Source organism: Colossoma macropomum, unplaced genomic scaffold (genome assembly GCF_904425465.1).
Source record: "Colossoma macropomum unplaced genomic scaffold, Colossoma_macropomum, whole genome shotgun sequence".
NCBI classification, from domain to species: domain Eukaryota; kingdom Metazoa; phylum Chordata; class Actinopteri; order Characiformes; family Serrasalmidae; genus Colossoma; species Colossoma macropomum.
Genome location: NW_023494786.1, coordinates 16,157,336 through 16,171,248, shown reverse-complemented (window position 1 = coordinate 16,171,248; position 13,913 = coordinate 16,157,336). Strand labels below are relative to the sequence as shown.

The 13,913-nt window shown below is 39.8% G+C and overlaps 1 protein-coding gene across 6 annotated transcripts in view; it reads left to right on the top strand.

Moving 5' to 3' along the window:
• kiaa0753 (KIAA0753 ortholog) overlaps nt 1–8,931 on the top strand; it is a 31,766-nt gene extending 22,835 nt beyond the window's left edge. For 5 of the 6 annotated variants that reach the window (XM_036562204.1, XM_036562195.1, XM_036562183.1 and 2 more), the window contains exons 17-18: nt 4,096–4,314; nt 7,755–8,931. In XM_036562204.1, the coding sequence (XP_036418097.1) occupies nt 4,096–4,314; nt 7,755–7,893 (358 nt within the window). In that variant the 3' untranslated portion in view covers nt 7,894–8,931. Of the gene's footprint in view, nt 1–4,095; nt 4,315–7,754 lie in introns of those variants that run through there. The other variant, XR_005006583.1, reaches the window with a different exon arrangement.
• Nucleotides 8,932–13,913: the final 4,982 nt, after the last annotated feature.

Sequence of the window (13,913 nt, the reverse complement as noted above, 5' to 3'; positions counted from 1 at the left end):
TCCATCCTTGTGCCATGGCATTGATCTGTCCTCAGATCCTTTCGTCCATGTGGCTCTGCACTGCCTGATTCAGTGGCTCAGCCCATGCTACTGCCTAGCTCCCAAATCCACTGTAGTGTGCAGAAGTCAGCATGAGCACTGCTCTCTACATCTGCTGAGATAAGTCACATGTGGAGCACTGCCTGGTCCCCAGTAGTGACTGTTGGAGTTGCTTTTGGTAAGAAACAAAGGAAAAACAAAGTTATTTTCAGTTGTTGCCAAAGGATTTAAAGCCACATGCAGTAGACTTTGCCAGGGTTTTTGTCTGAGTGATATGTGGATTGTGGATTGTCTTGGCAGATGTTAAAGCGATGGTTCAGTGAAAAAGCAACTTTCTGCAATATTCCCTTTACCCCAAATATAGTCCATCAGCCAAGATGTGTTTTCTTCTTTAAGTTTTGCACTGGAACTAATGTAGTTAGCAAGTAATGGAAGCATATGCCGATTAGCACCAATTAGTATCACGCAAATCCTTCGGCAAATAAACAAATTCAGGAAATTGTAGTAACTTTGGTTTTATCAAGAAAGCTATCGGTGGAACTTCTTGCCATTTTACAAACCCAATTCCAAAAAAGTTAGAACAGTATATGAAATGTCAATAAAACAGAAAGGAGTAATTAATTAAATTAAATTATTGAATTATTAAATTATGTTTGACCTGTATTAAATTGAATATTACAAAAACCTAAAATATTATGTTTTACCTTATAAACTGTATTGTTTTTTGTTAATATACAGTCATTCTAAATTTAATACCTGCACCATGTTCCAAAGAACTGGGACAAGAGCTTGTGTACCACCGTGATACTTCATCTTCATTACTTTTAAGAACACTTAATAAACGTTTTGGGGCTGAAGACACCAATTGATCCAGTTTTGAAAGCAGAATTTTTTGCCACTCTACAGTTATACAACTCTTCAGCTGCACAACCGTATGAGGCCTTCGTTGTCATATTTTGAGCTTAATAATGTGCCACACATTTTCAGTGAGAGTCAGGCAGGCCAGTTTACCTCCCACGCTGTCTGTTTATGCAGCTATGCTGTCATAACGCGTGCAGGAAGTGGCTTGATGTTACATTGAAATAATCATGGGTGTCCCAGAAAAAGATGTTTTTTATGAGGTAGCACCTTACTCCAAAATTTGTTTAGCATTAATGGTTTCTTTACAGAAGTGTAAGTTAACCATTATGACAGGCGCTTGCTTTTGAACTTTATGCTGGTAACAATCTGGATGGTCCTTTGCTTCTTTGGCCTGGATAACAAAATGTACATTATTACTGTAAACAATCTGAAAAGTTGAACCATCAGACCACAATACATGTTTCGAATGTGCTCAGTCTATTTCAGAGGAGCTCAAGCCCAGAGAAGTTGGCAGCGTTTCTGGATGTTGTTGACATGGCTTATACTGTGCTTAGTATACAGTCTTAACTTGCATTTGTGGATGCAGCGATAAACAGACAACAGCTTGTAAAAGTATTCCTGAGCCTTTGTGGTAAAATCCATTACAGAAGCATGCCAGTTTATAGATAATAGTGTGTCATACCGCATCAGAAACCATATGAGCAAGAGTATTTGAAATTGCGTAACAGCTCCGTGTGGTTTGAGGTAAGTGTGTGATTACTTCGGCATGCATTTTGTACAGTGCTAAATTGGTGTCTGTAAGCTTTCATTAATTGTTAGCCTCCTAGCTCCAGTGCAAAACTAAAGATGCAACCTTCTAACCTGTTTTGGCTGATTGAACGCATTTAAGGTAAGAGGAAAACTGTGCGTTGTCACTTTAAGTGCTGTTTCTGTGAGTTTAGCAAGGCTATGATCAGAATGTTCAGTTCACTGTACTTAATAGACATCTGCTGGCCAGCTCAACCTTAGGTCACCCAAACACATCTGAATGTCTTACAAAACATCACCCTCTTCTTGAACTCTCTCTCTTTAAAGCAGACAAAAGAAAACACGGCCTGTTTAAGAGTCCAGAGTGACTGCGGCTGCATTACTATTCGAAGCACTTTTCTTCTACTCCTTATAAAATGAAACTCCTGGCTGTTAAAAGAGCAGAATTAATCTTCTCATTGTGTGAAATTTACAGCTACTTGAATATTTAAGAGTTCTTTTTGGCTGCGGTCAATGCCACTTCCCTAAAGTGCCACACCATGCTCGAATGGCTTCCGGGGGCTGTTAGTGAGGGTGTTAGTTTGTAGACAAAAGAGGGCACCTTGCTGCGGCGGCTAAGGGGAAATGATTGCACAATGGCAGGAATGGTGCCCATTTAAGAGGAAACCTTCCATTTAAGAGAAAATTGCCCCCCTGTGCAGAATGCAGGAATGAAGGCCTAGTTTGGTCAGGGCCAGGGCTCTAGGGGGCAGCCTGCTCTGGGCAGGGTGATGAGCCCCTGACCGCTGGAACTGCCTCTGCTGCTCTAGCGCAGGTTCTAAATCTATCCTTGGAGAGTGCTTGTGCTTTTGTATGACTGATTTAGGCGCAGAGGGAGCTGTAACCCAGCATGGCCCAGCTGAGCCCCAGCACTACATCTCCAGTGTGACTGGCAGGGCATGAGCTTTCCCACAGTGTTCCCTGCTTGTCGCTACTCTTGAAATGAGTGAAATGATGATGATAACCCATTGGCATCATCCTTTGATTTGTTTTAGTTATATTTGTGTCAGCATGTTGATGAGCTCATTAACAGCACTTAGTGGTTGTGCCACCACAGAGATGATGCTTTGATTATGAATGGATAAAGTGATTCTCCTGGGACTAATCAATTTTACTCTTAACAACTAGGATGATACTAGGGCTGCACAATACCAGTGTTGTGATCATAGTACTACATGATGTGCTTGCAGTATGCCTTGCTATATATTGTCACTGGTGGACCAAAATCTTCTATCTCCAAACTGATAATGCTAGTTTATGAGAAGCATGGCCTCTTCCTATTTCCCCTGTTATATCAAAAACATGACAACAAAATGCCAGAGGGCACCAACGAGTGAGTCCTCTGGGGGGTGAATGGAGCTAAACAGCTAAAAACAAATAGTTAAAATAAATTCTGGGCAAGTGATTAGAACTTTCCTTTAATTTTAGAAAGTAGAAGGATGCATTTCACTAAAAAAGCAAAGAAAACCTACCTGTATGTTTCCTTTGTTTTACAGCAAACAGGTTTTGGCCAGCAGGACGCTATCATTTCTGCTACTGAGTGCTGATTGGTTGACGAGTGGAGCAGCTTTTTGGCTGTTTGTGCTCGCTGATGTCATGAATGTACATGAGGCATCGTTTTGAACTTATACTTCTATAACTCAAGCTCATAAACTCTTAAAAATACAACAGTGGTGTTAAAATGTTTTATGCTCTTCTTTGTTCAGAAAATTAATGTATTCTTTTACATTTAAAATGTTTAAGCATTTATAAGCTATGATTTTGCTCAAATACTTCATCTTAACCCATTCATTTTGGACTCACTTGGGAGCGCCCTCTAGTGTTTGAGAAACCTGGAAAACCTTGAAAACCTGGAAGAATACAGAGTGGTAATTCTCCTCTCTACAAGTTCTCTGCTAATAACTTTACAGAAGAAAAAAATATCTTAAAAATGAAATTATTATTACATTTTTTTTATTTTTAGTGTAAATTAAAGATATCTTATTCCAAGTAATTGTGGACCATTTCTGTTGGTCCACTTATCAGAATTTTTTCACACAATGTAAAGGGCAGCTCGTATTTTCAAATTATATAGAAAAATTAAACCAATACAAGGTTTTGTTACAGCTGCAGTGATTTTAAAACCACACTGGTTTTAATCATTATTGTGGTATTGTTAGAGTCTGGTCTGCATTATTTTGAAAAATATATTTATTTAGGTTGATTACATGAAAACATTGATTAATTAAATACCCGTGGAAAGACTCCGCCTGTGCTGTGATAGGTCGATATGTTCATCGTAAAAAATATCTGTATATATATGCATGTCTTGTGAAGATCAAAATAACAATTAACAAATAATATATTGTGCGGCCTTAGGTGATGAACAGTGACAGCTAACCGGTAGCTTGTGTGTGTATATCTCTTCAGCATAGTGTCAGAAAGCTCTTTGCTGGATGAGGAATCATCTGCCCCCATACCCAGCCATCCATTCCCAAGCCAGGTGGAAAATAAAGGAGGGGTTCAGCTGACTGTGCCCTCGAGCATGCAGAAGAACATTCAGAAGTACCGAGAAGCCCATGATTCCTATTTACGCTTAGTGTCCCACGAGGCAGTGGGCAGCTTCAACCCCTGGGCCGTCGCCGAAAGGTGAGATCCTGCCATCTATAACCAGCTGTGACTAATCAGCATAACCACTTCTTTGAAGAAGTGAAAATGATGTTATATTAAAACAGGAATGCCAAACTCAGTTTCTGGTGGGCCACAGATCTGCAGGTGTTACAGTTTTTTCTCTTCTGCCAATCTGAATTCAGCTTACAGAGGACTTGTTAATTAGCTGGTGAATTGAATTGGACGCATCTTAAGAGGTAGAACACTAAACAAAAGTATGTTGTGTAGCTAAAAACAATGTAAGCAGCCAATTTGGAAGTCGTTATTTTGTCTGTACTTTTTTCATTTTTATAGAAAACAATGTCATACAGTGTCAGAAACTACATAGGTCTATTTGTGATTAAGTACCCCTAAAGTTGTAATTAAAAGCATTAAATAGTTAGATATTTTATGTTATTGTTACTGTTTATTGAAAATACTAAAAATGGCTGAAAAATCTGAAGAATTAAGAATGCAAATATTTTTGAATATGAACAATTGTGCAAAAGACTCCCTTGCCCTCCTCACTGTGCTGCACACTGTGCTTTTACCTTCAAACTAGAGGCAATGGATGAGATGGAGAAGAGCAAAAACAAAAAATAAACTCTCTCTGTAACAGTATTAACATTATTAAAAATAACTCAGCAATATAATTAATTCATCCACCGGTAAGTTTTAAATTGAACAATGATTTGCTAAATGTTTTATAGTGCTAAAGAGAGTACAGTGGAGCTGATTATGTTAGCGCTAGCTTAGCCAGCAGGCTAACAGCTCTTTACACCAAACCAAAAATGTCATGATTAATTATGTTAGAGGTATGAGGTAGATTGTGTGAAATGGATCCCCCCCCACCCCCCCCAACTATTGGTTTAAGACCGCAGAAGAGTTTGGTTTCGTGAGGGCATTTGATCGAAAATTAATTTTCTCTGTCTAGCTTTTGATTTCGACGGAGCCCCGCTAGTGACATCCTTTATCAATACAAATAATGCGTGGTCACGACTTAGTGAGGCGTGGGAATGAGATGATTAAGTCGTGGCTATGACTTAGTAAAGCATGGGAACGAGATCCTAATGCATGGCCATGACTTAGTAAGCTGTGATCTCATTCCCACGCCTTACTAGGTCATGGCTTTAGGATCTCGTTCCCATGCATTAATAAGGCGTGGCCATGCATTATTTTTATTTATACAGGATGTCATCATCAGGGCTCCGTAGATTTCTGCTATTTGACTGTATAATCATTTGAATGGGTTGGAGCTCAAATCATGTCTTTGGAAGAACAACTCCAAGGCTTCAGTGCTGATGTGTGTGGCCAAAGCCGGAGCCACGAATTACTTGTAGCTTCCACTATTATTCCCACAGTGACACAACCAGTAGGAATTTACAGTGGTTACAGCCTGGAGGCTGTAATGCATCTCAAACATTGTGCCATCTTACATGTAAATATTAGCTCCAATTTATTCAGCAGGGTCGGTGTGGAGCGTGCTCAGTGTGCATGAATGTCTCTGTTGTTCTGTGCATACTCAAGCACACCCACCACATCATTAGCATAGTTAACAGAATTTTTAAGTTGGTGCAGTGCGCAATATCTTTGTTGTAGGAGTTCACCAAGAGCCCTTGAGCTTGATTAAGTTTAAGTACACTTTTCCAAACTCTGTAAGCATGAAAAAAGTGCAGCAAATCTGCTTAGAGCATTTTCAGAGGAGAGCGGAGAACTTCATCCTACCTCCCTATAGACTGTCCATGTGGGAGCATGACTTGCTGTAGAAATCATTTTCTAATCAATACAGAGAAAAGAAATGAGTTATAATGTCTTAGTTTTGCCAAAGTGAAATTTATTCCTTTCAGAAGCTTTGGTTAATAGGAAGGGGAGTGAACTCAATTGAGAGTCATTATACTGTGCACATTTTAAGCCCTTTCACAGATTTGAAATAATTTTTAGCAGTTAAATGACAAAGTATTATTTTTGAGGAAAGGAAAAAGATGTGAAATGTGTGAGTTTGTTCTGGTGCTGAGCCAGAGTACAAGCGTAAGTCAACCTCCCTGAGCAGTTTGGGTAATGGGACTCAAAAAGACACCGGAGGCCCTGTGGTGGCCCTCTCTTGGCCCCCCTGGTCTTCCTATGTGCTGCACACACACTTTAAGGGGAGTAATGCGCAGATGGCTGAGAGGAAGGTTTAGGGTTTTGAATAGATAGACAGATCTGATAATAGATCTGAAAATGCATTGGCTCAAAAGTTACATATAATAGTAGCCACTGGGCAGATCCTGAATAATGTAAGTAAATGTTTAAAATATGTAACTGAGTAACACAAAATTGAAACTACAACCACCTTGTCTTAACAGCACCTACCTACTCTATGTCCATGCTTGAAACGTCAAATCCATGCGTCGAGTCAGAATGTGAACAAACTACAGACCTATCAGTAAATGGCTCAGGACTTCAGCTACAAATTGGCAGCGTGTCTTTAGTGAATATCCTTTTTTCAGTATATGTAAGCTACATATTTTACATGTGTTTAGCACATTTAAATATTGATAGTTTACAGCCTTTTAGCACTCTAGCAATTTCACCATTAACCTAGTGAATATGGGTCATATGGGTCTCTACCCAGTCTATCCTCATCCATTTTTAGCTAGTTTAACAAAGTTTTGGCGAAAGGTGGCTGAAATACACTGTATTTGTTGAGGTGGAATAAAAACCCGACAGGCTAAGTGTTGGCCCTATCACTGGGAGACTGCGAGTTTGATCCCTGGCGATGCCACAGCTGTCCATGGCCAGGAGACCATAAGAGCAAAACTGGCCTCACTCTCTCTCTCCCCCCATCAATCAACACAGGAGTCTGTTAGTTGACGTAACAGATTTGGTCTCCGAGTGCGTTGAGCTGTGACGCTGTGTTAGCGGCAGCTGGAAAAGATGTGGTGCTTCATGTGTCTCAGGAGGAAACACGTGCTACCCTTTACCCTCCCAGCTTGACTGCACTGTTTGATGGGGAGACCTAGCCAGTGGGTGGAATTGCCAATGACTATATTTGCTGCATCTCATCACACCACATTCTGCATTTAATGCTCATGGCTGGTGTGGAAAGCTTCATTTATTATAATCTGAGCATTTTGGTTTTCTCGTTGACGAAGTGTAATGATGAAACAGACATGACAGAATGTCTGACCAAATCTGCTGTTATAAGGGTATTTTGATTCAGCAGTTTAATGTTCTTTTGTAAGTACAGGAAACAAGGAATTGTTGTCTGTGATAATCGACTACATGCTACAAGTTGAAAACACTGTAGTATTCCTTTAACTGATAATTGTTGACTTGTGAACAAGAGTACATCACGCTCAAATGGGGTCCAGCATGGGATAAAGCGCCTCAAGACATTGCGGCCTAATATAAACAGAAAAAGAGTTCTGTTGTTTATTTTTATTTCTGTTCTCTCTCAGTCTGGCTGAGGAGCTGATGGAAGAGGCCTTGACGGATGTGGCAGCAGAGTTTCAGCACGTTTGTGAGGAGTACGCAGAAGCCATCTTCACCTCAGAGTTTCTCCAGCCAGTGCAGTCTCCTTCTCTGTCTGTGTCATAGCAGTGGAACCAATAAGAACTCTCCATCATGGGTGCTATTTCTGTTGAATCTAAATATCACTTCTGTATTTCTTAGGCTTTTTAAGGGAAAAAGGCTGAATGATGTTTAAAAATGCAGCAGTTTTAAAGTGATTTTTTTTTTCCTGGATGTTTTTAGACTTGTGTGAATGTTCTCACTGTTGTTGCTATGGCCCCTGTGAGCTTTCTAGGAAAAAAGTGACATAATTAATGCATTACATAGGATTATACGATTATGTTCCCTTTCCCTTTCCATTTATAACTTGGCCCAGACCATTAAATTTTTACACTCACATGAGCCTGTGACTGCACTCAAGGACTCACAGTCTATGCGTTTTTATTACTGTTGTTGGAAACCAATTTACATACAAAGGGGAAAGAAAAAAGAAACCGTTTCTCATTACCATTAGATGTGTGCAGTGGGCACTAGTGTGGTGTGACTGAGGTGCAGTAATTAAGTGGCAAGTGATAATAGTAGTGCGCAGAGGCCAAAGTGCTAAATGAATTCATGTGTTATGTCCTGAAGGGAGAGGAGAGACAAAAAAGTGGATGAGTCCAGATGTTGGACTGGCCTACAGGGAATATGCTTGTGACAGAGGACACACAGTGACTGAGTAAATTAGCCATTTTGCATGGGTTGTGTGTGTGTGTGTGTGTGTGTGTGTGTGTGTGTGTGTGTGTGTGTGTGCGCATGCATGCATTTCTTCACCACCAAATATAGAAAAAGGTTATGCAAAGGTTGCTGTACTCGTGCCATACGGACAGTGCTGTTATTCTAAAGAAGTGCTTTAATACGCCCCCTGACCATCTGCATCCTAACAGCCATTACCATACATTCGCAGCATCAACTCAGGAAGAACTGTGCATTCTTGGCATTGCATTATACTGAATGTGTGTGCCTGTGGGTGTTTGTGTTTTATTACTTGATTAAATATTATATTGCAGTAATAACGTTTGATGATCAACTTAATTATGAAGGTTTCAGGTTATTTAAAAGCTGGAATAATAGATATATACAGGGTGATTCAAAAAGATTCATCCAATTTCAAAATGATTTATTTCACTTCTAAATCATTACAGAACAATGCAGTAAATTGTAAATGGTTTAAGTGAGCATGAAGTTTATTATATAATTTTACAAGTGCTCAATATGACCTGCTCCAGCTGTACAGACAACATCAACATGATAGTTAAATTCATCATACTCGATTGAGCATGTCGGGTGTCACTGTACTCATGACTCCTTCAATGCAATTTCAGAGATGATCCAGTGTTGCTGGGAGTGGTGGCACATAAACAGAATCCTTAATGTACCACACAAAAAAAGTCACATGCCATGAGATGTGGTGATGCTAGTGGCCTTTTTCTTGGAACTGAATGCACTAAGCTGTTGGAGGTTCACTGCCATACTGACAGTCAGAAACTCTATGACCCTCTCTTTTAATTGGTATGTGATTGGTTCCTAGACACCTCACAGTTGTAAAAATATGGCGCTTTGAAATCAGATGAATCTTTTTGAATCACCCTGTATGATCGTATATACTAGACAAACACTCAGTGGGCATATGATTATGTAAGCCTTCGTTGTGCAGTACTCTGCCAAAGTCAGAGAACACCCTTTATATTTTATTTTCAGTCAAAGCAACCATTAAGTGGAAGATGTTTATTTTAAATGACGTATTTTAATTAGATAAAAGATAATGCACTTACATTAGGAAGGGGAAAGTCAAAGTAAAAATAAATGGGAAAAAAAGAGGTTTCCAAAACTGGTGTTCAAAAAAAATTATTAAAAGCTTTGGAGACAATGGGACTCCTAATAACCGTGCAATTTAAGCAATACAACACGAGAGGGAGTGTGTTATCGTGAAATAACATCATGGCTGTGATTTGGATGCAGCCGTGACGCTGTTCGCGATAACACGCGACCTCGAGTGTTCTACTGCTTTTATATATAACAGTTAAATAAATAAAGTAAGAAATAAATAAATTGGGCTGTGAACGTGGCATTTAGTATGTTTTAATGTCAGCAATTCCTTCTGCCAAATTATAGTTCCAACAAGCAGCCTGTTGCTACGCAGAGTAACGAGCTCCGCTCACTCGCTGCACAGCCAGTCGTTCGCTCTCCAGCTCCTTACACTAAATTCCGAAACTGTCATCACCACTGAGCAAGTTTTTCATTCTGCAGCTGTGACAGAAGAACACCTAAACAACCTGGAATTAGCCAGAAATGAACCGAATACCATTCGTTTAAGTGTAAGTGTAAGTGGAAAAGTGTCTTGTGGTTCAGCAAATCAAAGTTTGAAATTCTTTCTGGAAATCATGGACGCTGCATCCTTCAGGACAGGGACTGTCCAGCTTGTTATGAGTGCACAGTAAAAAGCCAGCATCCGTGATGATATGGGGGTGTATTAGTGCATGTGGCAAGAGTGACTTGCACATCTGTGAAGGCACCATTAATGCTGAATGATATATACTGGTTTTGGAGCAACATATGCTGCCATCCAGACAATGTCTTTTTCAGGGAAGGCATATTTCAGCAAGGCAATGCCAAACCACATTCTGCATGTATTAAAACAGCATGAGTCTGTCGTAAAAGAGTCCGGGTGCTAAACAGGCCTGCCTGTAGTCTAGACCTGTTACCCACTGAAAACATTAGGTGCATTATTAACTGAAAAATACAATGAAGGAGACCCTGAACTGCTGAGCAGCTGAAATCCTATATCAAGCAAGAATGAGAAAACACTTGACTTTCAAAACTACAGCAGTTGGTCTCCTCAGTTCCCAAACATTTACAGAGTGTTGTTAAAAGAAGAGGTGATGCAGCACAGTGGTAAACATGTCCCTGTCCCTTTTTTGGAAATGGCGTTGTTTTATTATTTTGAATAAATTTAAATAGAAATGACTATTAAAAACAAACTACTACTACTACTAATAATAGTTTTAACCTTTTTTCCTCTGTTTTCTTTTTATGCCTGCTGGGTGTAGTCTCATGATGCTTGATATGAGTATTTTGAATTTGCGAGGCAGGAGATTAACTTCCCTTACCAGTCATGGCACACAGCCCTCAATGCCAAGGATGAGATTGCTTCTAAAGAAGAAAAAAAAAAAGTTCAAATTAATTGAATTAGCTTTTTTCCCCGCTTGCAACAAGCCAGTGTAATCAATGTTATCTGTCTTGCTGTCTTGCCTGGCCCTGGGGGGTGTTTCTCTGTAGCTGCTCTTACAAGAATCTCAGCACAGTGACTGTGAGAAGTGTTTTGTCATTGGACTTCCTGACTGCTACAAATAGGCCCGGTCCCTCAAGGAGTGTGGTAATGTAGCGTGGCCAGTTCACTGAGATTGCAGGAGGAGAGCTGGCCCCCAGGTCTTTGCTCCCATCAGTATTCATTTAGTGACATACTTGTGTACAGAATGAATTTGGATTGCTGATGGGCCTCATGCAGTCTTATGTTAGGTGTTTTCGATCAAAAGTATGTGGACACCTGATCATCACATCCATATAAGCTTGTTGCATATCCCATTCCGAAACCATGGGCATTAATGTGGAGTTGCCCCCCTCTATGCGGCTATAACGGCCTCCACTCCTCTGGATTTGGAGTGTGTCTGTAGGAATGTTTGCCCATTCAGTCAAAACAGCACTTGTGAGCTCAGGCACTGATTTTGGACGAGAAGGTCTGGCTCACAATTGACGCTCCAGTTCATCCCAAAAATGTTCAGTGGGGTTGAGGTCAGGGCTGTGTGCAGGCCACTGTAGTTTACACTAAACTCATCAAACCATGTCTTCTTTACAGTCCTCATAATGTGCACAGGGGCGCAGTCATGCTGAAACAGAAAAGGTTCTTCCCCAAACTACTGCCACAAAGTTGGAATTATGTAATTGTCTAAAATGTCTTTGTATGCTGTAGCAATAAAATTATCCTTCACTGGAATTAAGGAGCTGAGCCTAAACCCTGAAAAACAGCCCCAGACCATTATCCCTCCTCCACCAAACGTTACTGTTGGCACTATGCACTCTGGTAGGTAGCGTTTTCCTGGCATTTGCCAGTTAATGAAGCGTAATTCATCACTCCAGACAACACGTTTCCACTGCTCCAAAGTCCGGTGCTACTGTGCTTTAGTCCACTCTAGCTGATACTTGGCAGTGTGCATAGTAATCTTAGTCTTGTGTACAGCTGTACAGTGATGCAACAGAGGATGGGTCATTTTTATACACTGTGTGCTTCAGCACTCGGCAGCCTCACTCTGTGAATTTGCATGGTCTACTGCTTTGCAGCTGAGCTATTGTTGCTCCTAGGTGCTTCCATTTGACAATAATAGCATTTACAGTTGAACAGGGCAGGAATTTCATAAACTGACTTGCGGCAAAATTGGCATCCTATAACAGTGCCACATTTAAAGTGCTTGATTTTATACGCATGTTAGGGTTGAGTGTTCTCATTTTTGTCATAATGGTAGAGGAATATTGATTTCACATTATAGACCAATCATGAATTTTTATGGATGATTCTTCTTTCTTTAAAACCAGCCGATGGCTGATGTCTCTCTACCCGCACCCCGCATCCCCCCCCACCCCACCTGATACTCACACTGTATGGGCTAAATGAATAAATTACTAGCACAGTTCCAGCCCAGTCTGTTAGCCAAAGTTGCAAAATAAATAACATTTTTTGCTCTTTAATTGGATGAACAGACCTTATTAAATTCTTAAAAGAAAAATTAGTTGTGTATTTAAATAACTTTAAGAGGCAATTGGCTATTTAGTACAGTGACTCCTGCATAATTGTGCTGTAATATTTTTGTACATGTGCAGCAGCATCATATACATTATATTAAATACAGCATGAGTGCACTGACCTGCCTTGCCATAAAATTACAGCACAGATCAGTCAAAATCAAAATAATATACCTGCAAAGATCTGTTGATTTTGATCTTGTCCGATATTGATCGTACATCCTCTACAGGGAACATGTGCACTAGTGCAACCCTATACCATCATGAATACTGGCTTTTGAACTGTGTACTGATAACAAGCAGAGTGGTCTTTAGCCCGGAGGACGCAGTGTCCTGATTTCCAAAAAGAAATTCAAATGTTAATTTTTCAGACCACAGGACACTTTTTCACATCCTCGCAGTCCATTTTAAATGAATTAGGGCCCAGAGAAGGTGGCAGCATTTCTAGATCTTGTTTATATATGCTTTCTTCTTTGCGTTTAAGAGTTTTAATAAGTATTTGTGGATGCAGCGCCAGACTACTTTCATAGACAGTGTATTTCAGAAGTGTTTTTGAACCCATGCAGTGATTTCCACTGCAGAATCAAGTCTGTTTTAAATGTAGTGCCGCCTGAGGGCCCGAAGATCATGGCCAGCAAATACTGTTTTTTGGCCTTGTCTCTTGCATACAGAGATTTCTCCAGATTCTCTGAATGTTTTGATGTTATTATGTATCATTGATGATGAAAAGCAAAAGTTCTTTGCTATTTTATGTTGAGAAACGTTGTTCTTGAATTGTTGCACTATTTGATCGTGCAGTCTTTCACAGAGTGGTGAACCCTCCTCATCTTTACTTCTGAAAGACTCAGATGCTCATTTTATACCCAATCATGTTATTGACTTGTCAGTTAACCACCAGGTGTTTTTTAGCATTACACAACTTTACCAGCCTTTTGTTGCCCCCGTCTCAACATTATTGGGATGTGTTGCTGGCATCAAATTCAAAATGGTCTTATATTTTTCAAAAACAATATTTCTCAGTTTCAACATCTGATTGTCTTTGAAGCATTTTCAATGAAATATAGGGTTTAAATGATTTGCACATCATTGCATTTTGTTTTTATTTCCATTTTTCACAGTTCCCCAACCTTTATAGAAATTTATAAAATGTGTCATAACTTTTGCAAAGGCCACAGTTTGTGTTTTAATTCTTCGAACTGTTTGATCCATAGCATGTATTGTCTTGCAATTTCTTTATCAAAAGAGAAATATTAATGTTATTAATATGCGTA